This window comes from Amblyraja radiata, chromosome 2 (genome assembly GCF_010909765.2).
Source record: "Amblyraja radiata isolate CabotCenter1 chromosome 2, sAmbRad1.1.pri, whole genome shotgun sequence".
NCBI classification, from domain to species: domain Eukaryota; kingdom Metazoa; phylum Chordata; class Chondrichthyes; order Rajiformes; family Rajidae; genus Amblyraja; species Amblyraja radiata.
In genome coordinates, this window is record NC_045957.1 from 4,319,487 (window position 1) to 4,344,383 (window position 24,897).

Consider the following 24,897-nt stretch of genomic DNA (forward strand, 5'->3'; position numbering starts at 1 on the left):
TCCGCCTCTTCCTTTCTTCTACCCCCCCCCCCCACCCCCATCAGTCTGAAGAAGGGTCTCGACCCGAAACGTCACCAATTCCACTCCATAGATGCTGCCTCACCCGCTGAGTTTCTCCAGCATTTTGTGTCTACCTTTGATTTCTCCAGCATCTGCAGTTCTTTCTTAAACATTATCTAATTGGCTCGGTAATGCTGACGTGAATACTCCACACGGACAGTACCTTGAGGTCACAGGCCTCAGGCGCTGTGAGGCAGCAGCTCTACCTGCTGCGCCACATTGATGCCCAATAAGGAGAAGGGTCTCGACCCGAAACGTCATCCATGCCTTCTCTCCAGTGATGCTGCCTGTCCCACTGAGTTACTCCAGCTTTTTCTATCTATCTGAGGAGAAAGTCATTCTTGTTGGCGATTTTAATAGGGATGGTGTGGAGTATGTAGGTTAAAATGGAGGAGGCATTAGATGTTGTAGCGAGTACAGGTGTGGATAAATCACCGGGGCTGATCTATCTTTCCCTCTTAACCCCCTTCTCCTGCCTTCTCCCCATAACCCCTCTATTAATAAAGAATCTATCAACCTCCGCCTTAAAAATAACTTGAATCTGCCTTCAGTGTTATATCTTTGCAGTATATGTTGTACCCATGATCCTTCATGTGTACACTGTGGACAGCTTAGACATAGACAATATGTGCAGGGGGAGGCCATTCGGCCCCTCGAGCCAGCACCGCCATTCATTGTGATCATGGCTGATCGTCCCCAATCAATAACCCGGGCCTGCCTTCTCCCCATATCCCTTGATTCCACTAGCCCCTAGAGCTCTATCTAACTCTCCCTTAAATCCATCCAGTGATTTGGCCTCCACTGCCCTCTGTGGCAGGGAATTCCACAAATTCACAACTCTCTGGGTGAAAAAGTTTTTTCTCACCTCAGCCTTAAATGGCCTCCCCTTTATTCTAAGACTGTGGCCCCTGGTTCTGGACTCGCCCAACATTGGGAACATTTTTCCTGCATCTAGCTTGTCCAGTCCTTTTATAATTGTATATGTTTCTATAAGATCGGCCCCTCATCCTTCTAAACTCCAGTGAATACAAGCTTGATTGTAATCATGTACAGCCTCTTCACTGACTGGTTAGCACGCAAACAAAAGCTGTTCACTGGACCTTGGGCACGTGACAACAATCAACTAAACTAAACTCATTGAGTTTTTTCAAGAGGTTACTAGAGTACTAATGGACAGTAATGCGGTGTGTGGACTTTCTCAAAGTCCCACATTGAAAACCGGTCCGAATTAGATAGAGCTCTTAGGGATAGCGGAGTCGGGGGATTTGGGGAGAAGGCAGGAACGGGGTACTGATTGTGGATGATCAGCAATGATCATATTGAATGGCGGTGCTGGCTCGAAGGGCCGAACAGCCTATTCCTGCACCTATTGTCTATTGTCTATTGTCTATTGAAAGGTTTGGTCCCATCGGATCCAAGATAAAAAGGGTGGCACGGTGGCGCAGCGGTAGAGTTACTGACCTACCGCGCCAGAGACCCAGGTTCTATCCCGACTACGGGTGCTGACTGCACGGAGTATGTACGTTCTCCCCGTGACCTGCGTGGGTTTTCTCTGAGATCTTCGGTTTCCTCCCACACTCCAAAGACATACAGGTTTGTAGGTTAATTGGCTTGGTGTAAATGTACAATTGTTCCCAGTGTGTGTAGGATAGTGTTAATGTGCGGGTGATCGCTGGTCGGCGCGGACTCGGTGGGCCGAAGGGCCTGTTTCCGCGCTCTATCTCTAAACTAAACTAAGATTACCTAAATTGGATTTGAAATTAGCACAGGTTTTGTGCTTGGACTCTCTGGTCAACCACGAGTAAGTCTGAGGTCATCCTACTCGGCCACTCTGACTCAAACAAAACAATAGCAGGCAGCCTTGGAAGCCTTACCCCATCACTCAAACCTCACGTCAAAAACCTTGGCGTGATATTTGACTCGGCATTGAAATTTGACAAACAAATCAATGCCGTGGTAAAGGCTAGCTTCTTCCAGCTTTGCACGATAGCTAAAATAAAACAATTCCTCCAGTTTGACGACCTCGAAAAGATCATCCACACATTCATCTCCTCCCGCCTAGATTACTGCAGCTCCCTTTACACTGGCATCAGCCAATCTTCCCTGTCCCGCCTGCAACTGGTCCAAAACGCCGCAGCGAGACTCCTGACTCCTTTCCCATCTGAACTGCCCCCTCCATCAACTCCTTTAAGTCAAGACTTAAAACTCATCTTTACTCCAAAGCCTTTCTTGACGTCCTCTGAGGGAGGGCTATATGTATGTAGTGATGTATGTACTTAATCTATGAACCAATGTTGTATAACGTACCTCCACCAATGTAAAGCACTTTGGTCAACGAGAGTTGTTTGTAAATGTGCTATAGAAATAAAAGTGACTTGACTTGACTTGGCTTGAGACTGAGGTACAACTGTTGGACTGTTGCCAGATTGCAGTCAGTAACAACAGTGCCCCTGTGATTGGATTCCCTGGGCCCAAAGTGTGGAGCTGTCGGAGAGGAGAGGAGGGGAAGGGAGGGGAGGTGGAGTGGGCAGTCCTGCAAGGCCCAGCATTGAGTTGTCTTGTTGCAGCAACTGAAGGGCATGATCCTGGTGAAGGGCAAGAGGCTGAACCGTCTGGAGGATGACCAGAGTGGGTCGGCGGATGAGGTGTCAGACGAGGACGAGGCTGCTGAGATGGAGGGAGGCGAAGAGGCGAAGGAGAAGGAGAAGGCGAAGAAGGTGAGTTGCTTCTACGTGTCCCCTCCGCCAGCCTTATTCACTCACTCACTCACTCATTCACTCACTCATTCACTCACTCACTCACTCACTCACTCACTCACTCACTCACTCACTCACTCACTCACTCACTCACTCACTCACTCTCATTCACTCATTCACTCACTCACTCACTCACTCACTCACTCACTCACTCTCATTCACTCACTCACTCACTCACACACTCACGCTCACTCTCACTCACTCACTCACTCACTCGCTCACTCACTCACTCATTCACTCACTCACTCACTCTCTCTCACTCATTCACACTCACTCACTCACTCACTCTCACTCACTCTCACTCACTCTCACTCACACTCACTCACACTCACTCACACTCACTCACACTCACTCACACTCACTCACACTCACTCACTCACTCACTCTCACTCACACTCACTCACTCTCACTCACTCTCACTCACTCACACTCACTCACACTCACTCACACTCACTCACACTCACACTCACTCACTCTCACTCACACTCACACACTCACTCACACTCACTCACACTCACTCACTCTCACTCACACTCACTCACTCTCACTCACACTCACACACTCACTCACACTCACTCACACTCACTCACTCACACTCACTCTCACTCACTCACACACTCACTCTCACTCACACACTCACTCACTCTCACTCACACTCTCACTCTCACTCACTCACTCACACTCACACTCACTCACTCACTCACACTCACTCACTCACACTCTCACTCACTCTCACTCACTCTCACTCACTCACTCACTCACTCACACTCACTCTCTCACTCACACGCACTCTCACTCCCACACTCACTCACACACTCACTCTCACACTCACACACTCACTCACACTCACTCGCTCACACTCACTCACTCACACTCCACACTCACTCACTCCCACTCACTCACTCACACTCACAATGTCCCCACACTTACGCTCACTCACTCACACACAATCACACACGCACTCACACTCACCACTCACAGTCACTCACACACTCACTACTCACTCAATCACTCACACGCAATCATTCACTCACTCACTCACACTTTCAATACAGTCACTCACTAACCTCCACTCACACTCACTCATCACTCAAACTCACTCAACTCATTCACATCACTCCCTCACACTCCACTCATTCACTCACCACTCAACTCACTCCCATTCACCTCACTCACAACGCACTACACTCACTCCTCTCAATCACCTACACTCAACCCACTCACTCTCACTCACACTCACACACTCACTCACACTCACTCACACTCACTCACTCACACTCACTCTCACTCACTCACTCACTCACTCACACACTCACTCTCACTCACACACTCACTCACTCTCACTCACTCTCACTCACACTCTCACTCTCACTCACTCACTCACACTCACTCACTCACACTCTCACTCACTCTCACTCACTCTCACTCACTCACTCACTCACACTCACTCTCTCACTCACACTCACACTCACACGCACTCTCACTCACACACTCACTCACACTCACTCGCTCACACTCACTCACTCACACTCACACTCACTCACTCACACTCAAGCACTCACACTCACTCACACACACTTACTCTCACTCACTCACACACACTCACACACTCACTCACACTCACACACTCACAGTCACTCACACACTCACTCTCACTCACTCACACTCACTCATTCACTCACTCACTCACACTCACACTCACTCATTCACTCACTAACACTCACTCACACTCACTCACTCACTCACACTCACTCACACTCATTCACTCACTCACTCACTCACACTCACTCACTCACACTCATTCACTCACACACTCACTCACTCATTCACTCACTCACACTTACTCACACTCACTCACTCACTCACTCACCCACATTCACTCTCACTCACTCTCACTCACACTCACTCACCCACACTCACTCTCACTCACTCTCACTCATTCACTCACACTCACTCTCACTCACTCACACTCACCCACACTCACTCACTCACTCTCACTCACTCACACTCACCCACACTCACTCACACTCACTCACACTCACACTCACTCACACACACTCTCACTCATTCATTCACTCACTCACTCACACTCTCACTCACTCACTCACACTCACTCACTCACACTCACTCACTCACACTCACTCACTCATACACTCACTCACACTCACTCACACTCACTCACACTCACTCACTCACACTCACTCACACTCACTCTCACTTACTCATTCACTCACTCTCACTCACTCACCCACACTCACACTCACTCATTCACTCACACTCACACTCACTCACTCACACACTCGCTCACTCACTCTCACTCACTCACCCACACTCACTCACTCGCTCTCATTCACTCACACTCACTCACTCACCCACTCTCACTCACTCTCACTCACTCACACTAACTCACTCACTCACACTCACTCACACTCACTCTCACTCACTCACACTCATTCACTCACACTCACTCACTCACACTCACTCATTCACTCACTCACACTCACTCACACTCATTCACTCACTCACTCACACTCACTCATTCACTCACTCACACTCACTCACACACTCACTCACTCACACTCACTCACACTCACTCACTTACTCACTCACTCACTCACACTCACTCACTTATCCCTCCCACGCTCCCTACCTTCATTCCTTCCCTTGTTCACTCCTCCTCCCCATCTTATGTTCACTTCTCCATTCCTTGTCCATTCCTTCACTCCCTCGTTCACTCATTACCTCTCTCTCCCTCGTTCATTCATTCATTCCTCCTTTGCTCATTCATTCATTCATCCATTTACCTCATTCATTTTTGAGACGCGACCTCCCACGTACAAAAACCATGCTGACTATCCCTAATCAGCCCGCGTCAATCTACATGGATGTATAACCTATCCCTCAGAATACAGATTTCCATCTACAGAGGTTAAGCTCACCAGCCTATAGTTCCCAGCATTTCCCCTGCGGCCCTTCTTGAATAGAACCACAACATTTCGCACTCTCCAGTCTTCCGGCACCTCTCCTGTATTTAAGGACGACTCGGAAATTTCAACCAGGGCTCCCGCAATTTCCTCTCTAGTTTCCCACAATGTCCTCAGATATCAGGCCCTGGAGATTTGTCTACCTTCATGCACGATAGTACCTTCAGTACATCTTCGATGGTAACACTGACGGCTCTCAAGACATTTCCATTGACTGCCCCAAGTTCCTCCGTCATACTGTCTTTCTCCTCGTTAAATACAGAGGAGAAATACTCATCGAGGACCTTTCCCATCTCCTGTGGCTCCACACAGAGGTGATTCCTGAGAGGTCCCACTCTCTCTCTAGTTACCCTTTTCCCCCTTATGTATTTATAAAATCTCTTGGGATTATCCTTAATGCTTCCCACCAGAGCTATCGCCTGGCCCCTTTACCCCTCAGTTCCCAAAACTCCTCAGGGATACACTTGATCCCAGCTGCCTGTACCTGTCCCATGCATCCTTCTTATTTTGACCAATGCCTCAATTTCCCTCGTCAGCCAAGTTTGCCCACGTTTGTCTGCCACGCCCTTCATTGTAATCTTCTCCATCCGTGTCCTTCTGCTATATAGTGGCTCGCCATCGTTGCGCTATAGAAGTGTTAAGTCTGCAGTAGTACATGGATTATCCAGCAATGGGCATTGCAGTAGATGTTGCATTGTCTGGGTCAATGTGCCACAGTCACAGTACCCTCGATGTAGCCCCTTTTGTGCATAATAATCACTCTAACAGGGACGTACACATCCTGAGCTTTTGTCAGTACACTCTTAAAAACATCCCACCTGGCTGATGTTCCTTTCCCCTGAAACAACCTGCCCGTAATCAACTTGATCGAGACCTTCTCTCAACCATCAAAGTTGGCCTTACGTCAAATTAGCATTTTAACACGTGGACCCTCTCCGTCCCTATCCATAACTATAATTCACCCAATCAAACTGTGGTCACTGATAATGTGTACAACATTTGCTGCAAAGACTTCACCACAAACACTTCATTCACTTGCCCGTCCCAATTTCCCAAGACTAGATCAAGTGTTGCCCTCTCACGTGTGGGGCCCTCTACATATTGCTGGAGAAACTCTCCTGAACACCTTTGAGGAATTGCACCAAAACCTAAACCCTTCACACTATGATTTTCCCAGTCAATATTGGGAAAGTTAAAATCCCCTACTGCAACAACCTTATTTGACCCGCAGCTGTCTGCAATCTCCTGGCATGTTTGTTCTTCTAATTCCCGTTGACTATTCGGGGGTCTGTAGTACACCCCCAACTAGGTGATCAACCCTTTCTTGTTCCTCAGCTACACCCATATAGCCTCACTGGACCAACTCTCCGTAATACCACCTCTGAACACGGCCGTGACATCCTCCTTAACCAACAATGCAACTTCCCCCTCCTCTTTTTCCCTCACCCCCGTCTCTCCTGAAGCTCCTGTACCCCAGAACATTGAGCTGACAGTCCTGCCCCTCTCTTAACCAGGTTTCAGTCATGGCTACAAGGTCCCAGTCGCACGTAACCCCCCCCCCCCCCCCCCCCATTCGTTAGCTCACTCACTCTTTCTTGCTCCCTCCCTCATTCATTAACTCTTTCAACCCACCCATACCCACCCCGCCCAGTTCCGGTGTATACCCATTTCATCCTCAATCCCTCTCTCCCCACCTACTCTGCGTCCTTCCACCTACATCCTACACTCCTCTTCTCTCTTTATCCGACTCCCTTTTGTCTCCGTTTCACCCTGTCACTTGCTCCACCCATCTGCCAATGCACCTTCCCCTTGGTGGGGGGGGGCACAGTGGTGCAGCGGGTAGAGCTGCTGCCTCACAGCGCCAGAGCCCCGGGTTCCATCCCGTCTGTACAGAGTTTGTACGTTCTCCCCGTGACCTGCGTGGGTTTCCCCCGGGCGCTCCGGTTTCCTCCCACACTCCAAAGACGTGCTGTATGTAGGTTAATTGGCTTGGTGTCATTGTAAATTGTCCCTAGTGTGTGTAGGATAGTGTTAGTGTGCGGGGATCGCTGCGCCACCACGCTGCCCGAATAATAAGGGAGCAAAGAGGATGGGGGAAGGTGGTGGAGGTCTGTGGTGGAGATGTGTAGGAAGGAACTGCAGATGCTGGTTTAAACCGAAGTCAGGCACAAAAAGCTGGGGTAACTCAGCGGGACAGACAGCATCTCTGGAGAGAAGGAATGGGTGACGTCTCGGGTCGAGACCCTTCTTCAGACTGGTGGAGATTCCTAAAATGGGGTCCCAACTACCAAGGTAGAAGGGGGGAAATGCAGGAGGCTAGACCTGGAGAAGTGAGGAGATCCCATGTGGGTTGAGGGGACCTATTGAGCTGGAGCAGGCCACCCCCTAGGCCCCAGTGCCTATGGGCCACGTCAACAAGGATTGAGATGGTTTTAGCTCGAGACACTAACTGGTGTGGCCGTCACCTCTTCCTTCCAAAATACCAAGGTCAAGCTGTCCAAGGAACTGTCGGACCTGGTCATCTTCTGCAGGAGCGTCCACTTCAACGGGTTTGAAGATGCCACCGCCAACCAGGTCTTCTACGAGATGTCCTCCTTTGTGGAAAACAAGTTCAATAAACTGGTGCAGGACACGGGTAAGTGGAGCTTGAGGAAGTAGTGGACCCTCAGATATTAGCAAACATGTCTCAAGGCTTCTTGAACATCACTCCATCGTATATCTGCCTCCACCACCACTTCTGGCAGCGCTTGCCAGACACCTACTGCTCTCTGTGTACAAAACAGCTCACCCCCCCCCCCCCCCGCACATCTCCTTTAAACTTTACCCCTGGTACCTGAAATGCATGCCCCTCTAGTCATTGGCCTTTCCACTCTGGGGAGGGGGGGGGAAGGTTTTGACTGCTCACTCTACATATGCCTCTCATAATTCTCTGCCACAGGGGGCGGTGGAGGCAGGTTCTCTGGATGCTTTCAAGAGAGAGCTAGATAGGGCTCTTAAAAATAGCAGAGTCAGGGGATATGGGGGGGGGAAGCAGGAACGGGGTACTGATTGGGGATGATCAGCCATGATCACATTGAATGGCGTTGCTGGTTCGAAGGGCCGAATGGCCTACTCCTGCACCTATTGTCTATAATTGTAGTCAAGAGTGTTTTACATAGAAACATAGAAATTAGGTGCAGGAGTAGGCCATTCGGCACTTCGAGCCTGCACCGCCATTCAATATGATCATGGTTGATCATCCAACTCAGTATCCCGTACCTGCCTTCTCTCCATACCCTCTGATCCCCTTAGCCACAAGGGCCACATCTAACTCCCTATTGTCATGTGACCCAGATAGGACAATGAGATTCTTCCTTGCTGCAGCACAACACAATATGTAAACATAGTACTCAACGGAGAAAAAAGTTCAGTGTGTGTATATACACATACACACGCACTCAATAAATAATCAAATATAGTTCAATGATAATAATAGTCTGTTGTAGTTCAGTCTCAGTTTTCAGGCTCCTGTACCTTCTTCCCGATGGCAACGGTGAAATGAGTGTGTGGCCGGGAAGGTGTGGGTCTCTGATGATGTTGGCTGCCTTTTTGAGGCAGCGACTGCGATAGATCCCTTCGATGGAAGGGAGGTCAGAGCCGGTGATGGACTGGGCAGTGGTCACAACTTTTTGCAGTCTTTTCCACTCCTGGACACTCAAGTTGCCGAACCAAGCCACGATGCAACCGGTCAGCATGCTCTCTACTGTGCACCTGTAGAAGTTCGAGAGAGTCCTCCTTGACATACCGACTCTCCGTAATCTTCTCAGGAAGTAGAGGCGCTGATGTGCCACCTTTATAATTGCATCGGTATGCTGGGACCAGGAAAGATCCTTGGAAATATTCACGCCCAGGAATTTGAAGTTGTTGACATACTTCTATCATGTATGTCTGCCCCTCGATCTCCAACGCTCCAGAGATATCCACCCAGAGGTTTCCAAGGGAAACAAGATATCTGCCCCCTCTTGTGTTCCAGCCCCTGGAGGAACCTCATGCACTACGTTTGAGAGGGGAGGAGGGGAAGAGTGCAACTGGGAGAGGTCACTGAGCGAGCAGGTTAGGATGTTCACAGCTGGCGCAGCGGTAGAGTTGCTGCCTCACAGCGCTGGAGACCCGGGTTCGGCTCTGACTACGGGTGCTGTCTGTACGGAGTTTGTACCTTCTCCCCGTGACCTGCGTGGGTTTTCGGGATCTCCGGTTTCCCCTCACATTCCAAAGGTTTGTAGGTACATTGGCTGGGTATAAATGTAAATAGTCCCCAGTGTGTAGGGTTAAGAGCCTGTCCCACTCGGGCAACCCAATCCACGAGTTCTGGCGAGTTTGCCCTCGACTCATACTCGCAGCATGGTCGACACGAGGTCCTAGGAGGTCTTTAAGTCTCCTTCATGCTCGAGAGTGGTCTCCGTGTACTCGAGGCCTCAGCTAGGTCACGGCGTTTTTTTCAACATGTCGAAAAATGCCCGCGAGTAAAAAAAGGTCGCCATGGAAAAAATCTTTTTTATTTTCTCGTAGGTTTAGTCGAAATAGGTCGTAGTAGGTCGGCATGTTAGTCGTAGGTAATCGAGGGTAGTCGAAGGTAGTCGTAGATAGTCTTCAACATAGTCGAAGGGAGGTCGAAGGAGATCGAAGGAGGTCGTCTTCACTCTCCACTATTCGGTGTCCAATTTTCCCGAAGCTAGTTGTAGCTGGTCTTCAACATAGTCGAAGGAGGTTGAAGGAGGTCTTCAACATAGTCGAAGGAGGTTGAAGGAGGTCTTCAACATAGTCGAAGGAGGTCTTCAACATGACACTTTTTCAAACTCTCCTAAACTCTTCTAAACTGGCCAATTAGGTCTCCGCAGTGGGACAGCCCCTTCAGTGCGTGGATCTCTGGTCGGTGCGGACTCGGTGGGCCGAAGGGCCTGTTTCCGTGCTGTATCGCTAAACTAGACTAAACTAAAGATGCTAATGGCCTCTTGTCTCTTGCAGGTACCCCCTTCGCCCAGCTGAACGCCCGGCAGCTGAGCAGGATATACCCGGCTGGCCTGAGGACAGACTCGTCTAACTACTCCGCCATTGACATGTGGAATGTTGGCTGCCAGATAGGTAAACATTTACAGGAAGGAGATGAGGAGGGATCTCTTTAGTCAGAGGGTGGTGAATCTGTGGAATTCATTGCCACAGACGGCGGTGTATATTTTTACGGGGGATGTTGACAGATTCTTAATTCGTACGGGTGTCGGAGGTTATGGGGAGAAGGCAGGAGAATGGGGTTGAGAGGGAAAGATAGATCAGCCATGATTGAATGGCGGGGTAGACTAGATGGGCCGAATGGCCTAATTCTTCTCCTTGAACGTATGAACCTGCCCGACCAGTTGGCACCTCGAGGGGAATCGCCACCCCTGAGGGCGAATCACATGACCTCCCTTTCCTTCCCCTCCCCCCCACCCCCGCGCAGAGAGTGGTGAGTGTGGAATTCTCTGCTTCAGAGGGCAGTGGTGGCAGGTTCTCTGGATGCTTTCAAGAGAGAGCTAGATAGGGCTCTTAAAAATAGCGTAGTCAGGGGATATGTGGAGAAGGCAGGAACGGGGTACTGATTGGGAATGATCAGCCATGATCACATTGAATGGTGGTGCTGGCTCGAAGGGCCAAATGGCCTACTCCTGCACCTATTGTCTATTGTCTATTGACTATGCCGTTAAGCTGGACAGGGCACAGAGAAGACGTATGTGGATGTTGCCAGGACTCGAAGGCCTGAGCTTCAGGGAGTGGCTGGGCCGGCTCACACCTTCATTCATGTGACCATGTGACTTTCCTCCGGGTGCTCCGGTTTCCTCCCACACCCCATAGACGTGTGGGATTAATTGGCCCCTCTGTAAAAAATTGCCCCCAGTGTGGGTGGATAGGATGAAAAGTCAATGAACATCAAACTAGTGTGAGCGGGTGATCGATGGTCAGTGTGGTCTCGATGGCTGTATGTATCCAAGCTGTACTAAACTAAACTAAACCATTCCAATGCCTACCTTGTGGGTTCGCCACAGATGCCTTGTTACTTCCTGACATTAAAGATAAAGAGATATGGAAGGATATGTGACAAACGCTGGCAACAGCACGAGTTTGTATTGGACATCTTGGCTGGTATGGACAAGTTGGGCCGAAGGGCCTGTTTCCATGCTGTATGACTGGAATGGGTCTTTAAATATTTTTTCATTGAATATCTCCCTCTTTTTCCCTCTTTCTGGCTTTTTCTCTTTTTTTTTCTCTGTCTTTCTCTCTCTCTCTCTTTCTCTCCTCTCTTCCTCTCGTTCCTCCTTCCCCTCTTTCCTCCCCTCTTTCTCTCCTCCCCTCTTTCTCTCCTCCCCTCTCTCTCCCCCCTCTCTTTCTCTCTCCCCTCCCTGTAACCCTCCTGCCCGTTCCCTCTGCCCCTTGCTCGTGGTTTGCCGCCACAGTGGCCCTGAACTTCCAGACGCCAGGAGAGGAGATGGACGTCTACCAGGCCAAATTCCGTGAGAATGGTTTTGCCGGTTACAACCTGAAGCCAAAGTTCCTCCGAGAGAAGAAGCCGACCTTCGACCCCAAGAACGTGCAGAAAGGGGCGTGGCTGGACCGCAAGAAGCTGCACGTGATGGTAAAGTGCTGTAAATGCCCGTGCAACCTTTATTCTGCAGTTGTATAGAGCTCTGGTGAGACCACATCTGGAGTATTGTGTCCAGTTTTGGTCTCCTAATTTGAGGAAGGACATCCTTGTGATTGAGGTAGTGCAGCGTAGGTTCATGAGATTGATCCCTGGGATGGCGGGACTGTCATATGAGGTTGATTTGAAAAGATGAGGCTTGTATTCACTGGAGTTTAGAAGGATGAGGGGGTTCTTATAGAAACATATAAAATTATAAAAGGACTGGACAAGCTAGATGCAGGAAAATGTTCCCAATGTTGGGCGAGTCCAGAACCAGGGGCCACAGTCTTAGAATAAAGGGGAGGCCATTTAAGACTGAGGTGAGAAAAAACTTTTTCACCCAGAGAGTTGTGAATTTGTGGAATTCCCTGTCACAGAGGGCAGTGGAGGCCAAGTCACTGGATGGATTTAAGAGAGAGTTAGATAGAGCTCTAGGGGCTAGTGGAGTCAAGGGATATGGGGAGAAGGCAGGCACGGGTTATTATTGATTGGGGATGATCAGCCATGATCACAATGGATGGCGGTGCTGGCTCGAAGGGCCAAATGGCCTCCTCCTGCACCTATTTTCTATGTTTCGATGTAACTCAGCTGGTCAGGCAGCACCCCATAGAGAGACCCAGCACGGGACCAGGCCCTTCGGCCCACTGAGTCCGCACAGTGACACAGCGGGTAGAACTGCTGCCTCACCACGCCAGAGGCCCGGGTCCGATCCCGACCTCGGCTGCACTGTGTGGGTGGAGTTTGCACGTTCCCACCCGTGACCTCGGGTGGCTCGAGTATCTCTGAAGGAAATACCCGTCCAGTTGGTGTGACCATCCAACTCAACCCTTCAGCTCCAAAGACAGACACAAGGTGCTGTAGTAACTCAGCGGGGTCAGGCGACATCTCCAGAGAAATATCTGGCGTGAGTTACGGGTCGGGACTTCTTTTTCTGACCTTTCTGCAGAAGGATCCCAATCCAAAACGTCACCCATCCCTTCTGTCCAGAGATGCTGCCTGTCCCACTGAGTTACTCCAGCACTTTGTGTCTATCTTCGGTGACTACCAGCATCTGCAGTACTTTGTTACTACCTTCAGCTCCAATGTTGGACAACTGTGTTTCAGGAGCTGAATTTAACGGGGACTATTCCTCAAGAGATCCCCGAGTATGGAAATAGCTTCCCCTAGATTGGGATGGCTGGACCTGCTGTATGATCCCAGCATCAACCAACATTGTACTACTGATGCACCCCCTACTCTCTCATATCACACACAGTCTAACGCAGCCCAGACCATCACGCAAACCAACCTCCCTTCCATTGACTCCATCTACACCTCACGCTGCCTCAGCAAGGACTCTAGCAATGACGTAGGTTACTCCTAAAATAATCAAGGACCAGTCTCACCCCCGGTCACTCCCTCTTCTCCCCTCTCCCATCAGGCAAGAGGTACAGAAGTGTGAAAACGCACACCTCCAGATTCAGGGACAGTTTCTTCCCAGCTGTTATCAGGCATCTGAACCGTCCTCTCACCAACTAGTGAGTGGGCCTGACCTCCCACCTCCCTCATTGGAGGCCTTCGAACTATATTTAATCAAACTTTATCGGATGGATTTAAGAGAGAGTTAGATAGAGCTCTAGGGGCTAGTGGAGTCAAGGGATATGGGGAGACGGCAGGCACGGGTTATTGATTGGGGACGATCAGCCGTGATCACAATGAACGGCGGTGCTGGCTCGAAGGGCCGAATGGCCTCCTCCTGCACCTATGTTTCTATGTTTCTACCTTGCACTAAACATTATTCCCTTTATCCTGTATCTGTACACTGTGGACGGCTCGATTGTAATCACGTGTTGTTTTTCCGCTGGCGGGTTAGCACGTAACAAAAAAGCTTTTCACTGTACCTCGGTACACGTGACAATTAACTAAACTAACTACCTAACTAATCAGCAGCAAGTAAGAATTTCATTATTCTGGATCTGGTGCATATGACAATTAGTTTTACTAATTAAACAAAACGAAATAGGGCTATCCAAAAGAAGTATCCCCCAATCCCCCAATCCTCCAATCCACCTAGTTCCAGCATTTGGACTTTTTTTTAAAATTTGCACTTTCTCTTTAGCTTTTATACTTTAGCATAATGGGGTTGAGTGGAAATGATAGATCAGCCTGATAGAACGGCGGTGTAGATTTGATGGGCTGAATGGCCTTCTTCTTCTTCTTTCGTGTGGGGTGCACAGCCTAAAGATGTTGGACAACTTGTTCTATTTGATCTTCCGTTTGTGCACGTCGAGTTGATTGCATTAGTCGAAACAGGGCGGACCACGTGAAGGTTGCAATCTTCCACCCCGAATGGCCTAATTCTGCTCCTATCACCTATGAACCCTATTCTGGACAATACTTTGCACTCCACCCACCCGTTGACCAGCCCCCGAACACAGACACACCGTCCCTCGCTTCCCACCACCGCCCCTCCGCCTCTGTGCGCACGAGGTCACCATCGCTCTCTTCCCTCGATGCCCTCGGGAGGTGAGCGAGCATGGGTGGCACGGAGGAGATGGGCTGAATGGCCTCTCTCTCCGTCACATCGCCCACTGAAATCAGTCTCCTCAATAGCACCATGGATAGGTCTAGTTCTCGGTCATAGGTTCGCGATCATGATAGGAGCAGAATTAGGCCATTCGGCCCATCAACTCTACTTTGCCATTCAATCATGGCTGATCTCCTAACCCCATTCTCCTGCCCTCTCCCCATAACCCTTGACATCCGTACTAATCGAGAGTCTCTACCTTAAAAATATCCACTGCCATGGCCTCCACAGCCGTCTGTGGCAATGAATTCCACAGATTCACCACCTCCGCCTCGAGAAATTCCTCCTCATCTCCCTCCTGAAGGGACGTCCTTTAATTCTGGTCCCAGACTCTGCCACTAGTGTAAACATCCTCTCCACATCCACTCTATCCAGACCTTTCGCTAGTTGGGAGTTTTCAATGAGGTCCCCTTCTCTCCGCAGATCATCTCGGCCCAGCAGCTGCCGAAGTCCAACATGGCCAAGCCCAGCTCGGCCGTGGACCCCCTGGTAACCGTGGAGGTGTACGGTGTCAAAGAGGACAACAGCCAGCAAGTAACGGAACACATCAACAACAACGGTAAGGGTGGCCCCAGCAAGGTAGGGGTTAACAGCGGTGGGTCAGGCCCAGGGTAAGACACTGTGCAATGGACCAAAAGGCAGGTATGTGTGGGACTAGCAACTTGGGCCCACCAGCAAGGCTTCTGGGAATCATCCCGCAGGTGATTGGGTTAATGTATGATGAGCGTCTGACGGCACAGCTTTGTAATCGCTGGAGTTGAGAAGGATGAGGGGGGGTGGAATCTTTAGTTTAGTTTAGTTCAGAGATACAGCGCAGAAACAGGCCCTTCGGCCCACCGAGTCCGCACCGACCATCGATCACCCCCACACACTAACACGATCCTACACACACTAGGGACAATTTACAATTTTTACCAAAAGACAATTTACCTCCAAACCTGGAGCGTGCGAGGAAACCAGAGCACCCGGAGAAAACCCCCGCTGGTCACAGGGAGAACATGCAAACTCCGTACAGACAGCACCCGCAATCAGGATTGAACCCGGGTCCCTGGCACAGTCAGGCAGCAACTCTACCGCTGCACCACCATGCTGCCCTGATTGAAACTTACCAAAATAATGAAAGGCCTGGATGGATAGGGTGGATGTGGAGAGGATGTTTCCACTAGTGGGAGAGTCCAGGACCAGAGGGGAGCAGCCTCAGAATACAAGGACATATCTTTAGAAAGGAGATGAGGAGGAATTTCTTCAGTCAGAGAGTCGATGAATCTGTGGAATTCATTGCCACAGATGGTGGTGGAGGCCACAAGTCATTGGATATTATTTGGGCAGAGATTGACCGATTCGTGACTAGTACGGGTGTCAGGGGTTACGGGGAGAAGGCAGGAGAAGGAGAGATAGCTCAGCCATGATTGAATGGCGGAGTAGACTCTTTACAGATACAGCGTGGAAACAGTGCTTGCGGCCCACGGAGTCCCTGCCGATCAGCGATCGCCCCCCTACACCAACACTACCCTACACACTAGGGGGCGATTTACAATTTACAGAAGCCAATTTACCTAACGTCTTTGGAGTGTGGAAGGGAACTGGAACAGCCGGAGAAAACCCACGCAGTCACGGGACGAACGCACAAACTCCACACACGCAGCACCCGAGGTGGGAATGGAACTGGGGCCACTGGCGCTGTGAGGCAGCAGCTCTACCCGCTGCACCATAGAAACATAGACAATAGGTGCAGGAGGAGGCCATTCAGCCCTTCGAACCAGCACCGCCATTCATTGCGATCATGGCTGATCATCCCCAATCAATAACCCGTGCCTGCCTTCTCCCTATATCCCTTGACTCCACTAGCCCTAGAGCTCTATCTAACTCTCTCTTAAATCCATCCAGTGATTTGGCCTCCACTGCCCTCTGTGGCAGGGAATTCCACAAATTCACAACTCTGGGTGAAAACCTTTTTTTCTCACATCACTTAAATGGCCTCCTCTTTATTCTAAGACTATGGCCCCTGGTTCTGGACTCGCCCAACATTGGGAACATCTTTCCTGCATCTAGCTTGTACAGTCCTTTTATAATTTTACATGTTTCAATAAGATCCCCCTCATCCTTCTAATCTCCAGTGAATACAAGCCTAGTCTTTTCAATCTTTCCTCATATGACAGTCCCGCCATCCCAGGGATCAATCTCGTGAACCTACGCTGCACTGCCTCAATCACAGGGATGTCCTTCCTCAGATTAGGAGACCAAAACTGGACACAACTGTGGTGTAGTGATGTTTGGGGTGGGGGCCCCAATGGCGAGTGGGTCCCGCTGGGGTCCGAGCCGTGTTTGTGTGGTTACTAAAGCTGCCGGTGTGTCTAATCCCTTCCTCCCTTCCCCCATCCCTCACTGCAGGCTTCAACCCCATGTGGAACACCTCCTTCCAGTTTGACGTGTCGGTTCCTGAGTTGGCCACCATCCGGTTTCTGCTCCAGGACTACGATATCTCATCCAGGAACGATTTCATCGGGCAGTTCAGCCTGCCCCTCACCAGCATTCAGCTAGGTACCGTCCCCAAACCTCCCCTGCCCTCAACACCCCTCCCCTCCCCTCCCCTCCACTCCACACCCCTCCCTCCCCTCCCCTCCACACCCCTCCCCTCCCACCCCACCCCACCCCTCCCCACCACACCCTCCCCTCCCCTCCCCTCCCCTCCCCTCCCCTCCCCTCCCCTCCCCTCCCCTCCCTCCCCTCCCCTCCCCTCCCTCCACACCCCTCCCTCCACACCCCTCCCACCCTCCCCTCCCCTCCCCTCCCCTCCCCTCCACACCCCTCCCTCCGCCTCCCCTCCACACCCCTACAACAACACCTCCCCTCCCCTCCACACCACACCCCCCTCCCCTCCACACCCCTCCCCTCCACACCACACCCCTCCCTCCCCTCCACACACCTCCCCTCCCCTCCACACCACACCCCTCCCCTCCACACACCTCCCCTCCACACCACACACCCCTCCCTCCCCTCCACCCCCCTCCCTCCCCTCCCAGCTCCGCCCCCCCCCCCCCCGCCCCACCGCCCCCCCCTCCCCGCCCGCCCCCCCCTCCCCACCCCCCCCCCCCCCCCCCCCCCCCCCCCCCCCCCCCCCCCACCCCCCGCCCCCCCCCCCCCCCCCCCCCCCCCCCCCCCCCCCCCCCCCCCCCCCCCCCCCCCCCCCCCCCCCCCCCCCCCCCCCCCCCCCCCCCCCCCCCCCCCCCCCCCCCCCCCCCCCCCCCCCCCCCCCCCCCCCCCCCCCCCCCCCCCCCCCACCCCCCCCCCCCCCCCCCCCCCCAACCCCCCCCCCCCCCCCCCCCCCCCCCACCCCCCCCCCCCCCCCCCCCCCCCCCCCCCCCCCCCCCCCCCCCCCCCCCCCCCCCCCCCCCCCCCCCCCCCCCCCCCCCCCCCCCCCCCCCCCCCCCCCCCCCCCCCCCCACCCCCCCCCCCCCCCCCCCCCCCCCCCCCCCCCCCCCCCCCCACCCCCCCCCCCCCCCCCCCCCCCCCCCCCCCCCCCCCCCCCCCACCCCCCCCCCCCCCCCCCCCCCCCCCCCCCCCCCCCCCCCCACCCCCCCCCCCCCCCCCCCCCCACCCCCCCCCCCACCCCCCACCCCCCCCCCCACCCCCCCCCCCTCCCCCCCCCCCTCCCTCCCCCCCCCCCCCCACCCCCCCCCCCCCCCCCCCCCCCCCCCCCCCCCACCTCCCCCCCCCCCCCCCCCCCCCCCCCCCCCCCCCGCCCCCCCCCCTCGCCCCCCCCCCACCCCCCCCCACGCCCCCCCCGCCTCCCCCCCCCCCCCCCCCCCCCCCCCCCCCCCCCCCCCCCCCCCCCCCCCCCCACCCCCCCCCCCCCCCCCCCCCCCCCCCCACCCCCCCCCCCCGTCCCCCCCCCTCCCCCCCCCCCCCCCCCCACCCCCCCCCCCCCCCCCCCTCCCCACCCCCCTCCCCTCCCCACCCCCCTCCACACCCCCCCCCCCCTCCTCCCCCACCCCTCCCCTCCCCTCCACCCCCTCCCCTCCCCCTCCCCTCCCCTCCGCCCCCCACCCCCCGTCCCCTCCCCTCCCCACCCCCTCCCCTCCCCACTCCCTCCTCCCCTCCACACCCCCGTCCCCTCCCCCCGCCCCTCCCCTACGCACACCCCCCCTCCACACCCCTCCCCTCCCCTCCACCCCCCTCCCCTCGCCCTCCGCCCACCCTCTCCCTCCGCCGCCCCTCACCCACCCTCTACCCTCCCCCCACCCCCCTCCCCTCCACCCCCTCCACCCCCCATCCCCCGTCCGGCCTCCCTCCCCACCCCTCTACCCCTCCCCTCCACCCCCCCTCCCCTCCCCCCGCCCCCTCCACACCCCTCCCACCCCGCCCCTCCCCTCCCCACCCCTCCCCCTCCCTCACCCCTCTGCCACCCCCCCCCCTCCCCCCTCCCCCCCTTCCCCCCCCCCCCCCCCCCCCCCCCCCCCCCCCCCCCCCCCCCCCCCCCCCCCCCCCCCCCCCCCCCCCCCCCCCCCCCCCCCCCCCCCCCCCCTCCCCGTCCCCCTCCACACCCCCTCCCCTCCCCTCCCTCCCCTCCACACCCCCTCCCCTCCCCTCCTCCGCTCCACCCCCTCACACCCTCCCCTCCACCCCTCCCCTCCCTCCCACCTCCCCTCCCCTCCCCTCCCCTCCCCCCCCCCTCCGGGACCTCCCTCCCCCTCCCCCCCCTCCCATCCACACCCCTCCCCTCCCTCCACGCCCCTCCCCTCACCTCACCTCCCCTCCCCTCCCCTTCACACCGCTCCCCTCCACACCACACTGCTCCCCTCCCCTCACCTCCCTCCCCACCACAGTCCCCTACCCCCCTCCCCCCCACGGTCCCCGGGACCTCCACCCACTACTCAGTACCTCCTGCATCCCCCCCCATCCCCCCCCCACCCCCCCCACCCCCCCAGTTCCACAGGCTGAACCATGACCCTCCCCAAATCATCTCCACTTTCCAGTCCAGTGAGCTGCCTAGTCATACAGCACGGAAACAGGCCCTTCGGCCCCACTCACCCATGCCGACCCATATGCCCCATCTACACTAGCCTCCATATCCCTCTAAACCTGTCCTATCAATGTACCTGTCTAAATGCTTCTTAAACGTTGCGATGGTCCCAGCCTCAACCACCTTGTTCCATACACCCACCAATCTTTGTGTAAAAAAGTTACCCCTCAGGTTCCTATTAAATCTTTCCCCCCTTCACCTTAAGCCTATGTCCTCTGGTCCTCGATTCACCAACTCTGGGCAAGAGACTGTGATTCACCATATCCATAGCCCCCATGATCTTATACACCTCTATAACATCTCCCCTCATCCTCCTGTGCTCCAGGGAATTAAGTCCTATCCTACTCAACATCTGCCTACAGCTCAGGCCCCCAAATACAAGAGCAGGAGGGAGATGAGAGCGTGGCCAGGGTGGTGGGCTCCTCGATGATGCTGGCCGCCATTTTGAGGCAGCGTCTCCCGTAGATCCCTCTCGTGGTGGGGAGGTCAGTACCTGTGATGGAGCAGGCAGTCCACCACTCTAGTCTCCTTTGTATATCCCAGGGTGTTTGAGTAATACATCTGTGTCCATTGCTGCCTTAGTGACCGCCATTTTGTTCCTCCCTTCCCCCCCCCTCCCCCTTCCCTCAACTCTCTTCCCCTTCTCTCTATTCCATCCCTCTCCTCCCCCTTCTCTCTCTCTTCCTCCCTCCTCCCCTCCCTCCACTCCCTCTCTCTTCCTCTTCCCCATCTCTTTCCCCTCTCCTCCCTCTCTCTCTTCCCCCCTCTCTATATACCCCCCTCACACTCTCTCCCCTCCGCCCTCCCTCTCTTCCCACCTCTCTCTTCCCTCCCTCTCCATATACCATCCTCTCTCCCCCCATCTCCCCATTCCCTCTCTCTCCCCCCCTCCCACTTCCTCTCCCACCCTCCCTCTCTCTCCACCCCTCTCCTCCCTCTCTCCCTCTCCTCTCTCCCCAATCCCTCTCCTCTCTCCTCTCCCTCTCCATCCCACCCTCTCCTCTCCCCCTCTCCTCTCCCTCTCTCCTCTCTCCCCTCCTCTCTACCCCTCTCCTCTCTCCCCCTCTCCTCTCTCCCTCTCTCCTCTCTCCCCTCTCCTCTCTCCCCCCCTCCTCTCTCCCCCTCTCCTCTCCCCCTCTCCCCTCTCCCCCTCTCCTCTCTCCCCCCCTCTCCTCTCCCCACTCCCTCCGCCTCTCCCCGTGTGTGTGTGTAGGGTACCGCCACATCCACCTGCTGTCCATGAACGGTGACCCGCTGCCGTCTGCGTCCCTCTTTGTCCACATCATGATCGAGTGAGTGAGTGAGACCCCCGTGGCCACCGTCTCCTCCAGGGACGTGCCGGCTGAACGAGAGGAGCCCCCTCTGCGTGAGTGAGGGGGGCGGGGGACGGACAGAGACCGCAGGGAGCGGGGCGAGGACACGACAGGACTTGCATCTTTGCTTTCTGGGCACGGAGGGGGGGTTTGGGGGGGGGGGGGGGGGGGTAAAACGGTTTGGTGCGGCGGATGCAGTTTGCATCGACCAAGCTTTGTGGCCTTATTGTTTTGTTATTTTTCCCGCCCCCGCGTATTCCAAGTAGAACACTTATATAGGGTGAGAGGAGATTGCTCGCCTTAATGTCGGGGGCTGATCGATTACAGGAATGGCGATTTATTTTCTACAAGTCTAATAAAAAGAGCTCCACTCACACCCACCGCCTGTGCTGGTCTTTACTGAGAGAGAGAAACATTGAAACAAGCAACCACACACACTGGTCCATGCCAAAGATAGACACACAGTGCTGGAGGAACTCAGCGGGACAGGCAGCATCAAGGCCAGAAGGAATGAATGGGTGACATTTCGGGCCGAGACCCTTCCTCAGACTGAGAGTCAGGGGAGAGGTAGAACCAATCAGAGCCGGCTCCGATGACCTCGGAAAGGTGGAGCCCATCAAGGTCCATTGTTGGTCATTAGTTTATGTGATAGGAGCAGAATTAGGCCATTCGGCCCATCTAGTCTACTCCGCCATTCAATCGTGGCTGATCTATCTCTTCCTCCTAACCCCATTCTCCTGCCTTCTCCCCATAACCTCTGACTCCCGTACTAATCAAGAATCTATCTATCTTTGTCTCCACAGCCGTCTGTGGCAATGAATTCCACAGATTCACCACCCTCTGATTAAAGAAATTCCTCCTCATCCCCTTCCTAAAGGAACGTCCTTTAATTCTGAAGAATTGGCTGTGGGAGAGGCGATGGCGCAGGGGTGTATGGATGTGAACGGTGGAACTAGCAGGATGACCAGGAAAAACAGGAGAGGGCAGAGAGCACAGACAATAGGTGCAGGAGTAGGCCATTTGGCCCTTCAAGCCAGCACCGCCATTCAATATGATCATGGCTGATCATCCCCAATCAGTACCCCGTTCCTGCCTTCTCCCCATATCCCCTGACTCCGCTATTTTTAAAAGCCCTATATAGCTCTCTCTTGAAAACAACCTGCCTCCACCGCCCTCTGAGGCAGAGAATTCCACAGACTCACCACTCTCTGTGAGAAAAAGTGTTTCTTCGTCTCCGTTCTAAATGGCTTACTCATTATTCTTAAACTGTGGCCCCTGGTTCTGGACTCCCCCAACATTGCGAATACGTTTCCTGCCTCTAGCGTGTCCAAGCTTTTAACAATCTTATATGTTTCAATGAGATGCCCTCTCATCCTTCTAAACTCCAGAGTGTACAAGCCCAGCTGCTCCATTCTCTCAGCATATGACAGTCCCGCCATCCCGGGAATTAACCTTGTGAACCTACGCTGCACTCCCTCAATAACAAGAATGTCCTTCCTCAAATTAGGGGACCAAAACTGCACACAATACTCCAGGAGTGGTCTCACTAGGGCCCTGTACAACTGCAGAAGGACCTCTTTGCTCCTATATTCGATTCCTCTTTTTATATAGGGCAGAGACAGAGGCATCCTCTGCTTCATCTGTGGATCTCTAAACCATTGGCAACTAAGTAATATAACGGCTAACTGTGCCTTTCAATGATAACATGGGTGGGTGTGTGGGGTGGGGGAGTCACAGGGAAAGAACAAAGAGAATAATTCACATACTATAGAGTGATGGAGTTGGACGAGTGGGCCCTTCAGCCCATCGAGTCTGTGCCGACCATCAACCGCCTGTCTGCACTGGCCACCGTTTCTCTTCATCAGCCACCCACCAGATTCTACCCCTCCCCCACACATTCGGGGCAATGTACCCGCTGGCCATTGAATTGAATACCTTTATTGTCATTCAGACCTTACGGACGAAATTTCGTGCCTGCAGTCATACATACAATCATACAATAATAAACAACAATAAACACAAATTAACATCCACCACAGTGAGTCCTCCAAACACCTCCTCACTGTGGTGGAGGCAAAAATCTTAGGGCTGCAGTCTCTTCCCTCCTCTTCTCCCTCTGCGCTGAGGCGATTCCCCACCGGGCGATGGCACAAACAGTCCCGCGGCTCACCGAACCCCGCAAACGGGCCGGCTCAAACACCGCGGCCCGGGGGTGGTCGAAGCTGCCGCCCTCCAGTCCAGCATACGCAGCCGCTGGCCCGCGGCTCAACCCCGGACTCAGGTCACCGCCGCCAGAACACCGTCCCAGCCACCGGAGCACCGTTCCAGCCCCGAGCCGGATCGCCCTCACATGAGTGCCGTTCCACCCTCGAGCTGGGCCGCTCCGACGGGAGCGCCGTTCCTCCCTCGAGCTGGGCCACTCCGACAGGAGCGTCACAGCCCCTCACGGGAGAGTCTCAGCCCCTCGCCAGGCCGCCCTCACGGGAGCGTCACAGCCCCTCACGAGAGCGCAGTTCCAGCCCCGAGCTGGACCGCCCTCACGGGAGCGAGCCCAGGGCAAGTCCTGACTGGCTCTGCCTCCGGAGTCTCGAGGTCGCCAGCTCCGCCATTAGGCCTCAGCGCAGACGGAGGCAGAGAAGGGGGATACGACAAAAAAGTCGTATTCCCCCGAAGGGAGAGACAGCAAGCCCCGTTTCAACCCCCCCCCCCCCCCCCCCCCCCCCACATAAACATAACCTAAAAACCAAAAACGTAACTAGACAAAACGAAAAAAAACAACACAAAAAAGTAAAGACAAACGGACTGCAGGCGAGCCGCAGCCGTTCCCAGCGCCGCCACTTCCATGGATCACCCGGTCAGGCTAGCCCTGTTGTCCCACTCCCAGCACGGCTTGGTTTGGGAACAGCTCCATCCCAGACCGCAAGAAATTGCAGAGAGTTGAGATACAGATACAGAGATGCAGCGCGGAAACAGGCCCTTCGGCCCATCCAGTCCGCGCCGACCCGCCATCGCTGCACACTCATGCTACCCTACACACACTCTAGGGATATTTTTTTACATTTACACCAAGCCAATTAACCTACAAACCTGTACGTCCATGGAGTGTGGGAAGAAACCGAAGATCTCGGAGAAAACCCACGCAGGTCACGGGGAGAACGTGCAAACTCCGTACAGACAGCACCCGTAGTCGGGATCGAACCCGGGTCTCCTGCGCTGTGAGGCAGCAACTCTACCGCTGCACCACCGTGGCTGCCCTTGTGGACGCAGCCCAGACCATCACACAAACCAACCTCCCTTCCATCGACTCCATCTACACTTCACACTGCCTCGGCAAGGCCAGCAGCATCATCAAGGACTAGTTTCACCCTGGCCACTCCCTCTTCTCCTCTCTCCCATCAGGCAAGAGGTACAGAAGTGTGAAAACGCACACCTCCAGATTCAGGGGTAGTTTCCATCCAGCTGTTATCAGGCAACTGAACCATCCCCTCATCAGCTAGAGAGCGG

The 24,897-nt window shown here is 54.4% G+C and overlaps 1 protein-coding gene across 4 annotated transcripts in view; it reads left to right on the forward strand.

The window, feature by feature from the left end:
• plcd1 (phospholipase C delta 1) overlaps nt 1-21,769 on the forward strand; it is a 154,349-nt gene extending 132,580 nt beyond the window's left edge. For 3 of the 4 annotated variants that reach the window (XM_033040810.1, XM_033040802.1, XM_033040783.1), the window contains exons 9-15: nt 2,628-2,777; nt 8,288-8,435; nt 10,805-10,921; nt 12,265-12,443; nt 15,481-15,616; nt 17,449-17,598; nt 21,294-21,769. In XM_033040810.1, the coding sequence (XP_032896701.1) occupies nt 2,628-2,777; nt 8,288-8,435; nt 10,805-10,921; nt 12,265-12,443; nt 15,481-15,616; nt 17,449-17,598; nt 21,294-21,376 (963 nt within the window). In that variant the 3' untranslated portion in view covers nt 21,377-21,769. The remainder of the gene's footprint in view (nt 1-2,627; nt 2,778-8,287; nt 8,436-10,804; nt 10,922-12,264; nt 12,444-15,480; nt 15,617-17,448; nt 17,599-21,293) is intronic. The other variant, XM_033040792.1, reaches the window with a different exon arrangement.
• The last annotated feature ends 3,128 nt before the right edge of the window (nt 21,770-24,897 follow it).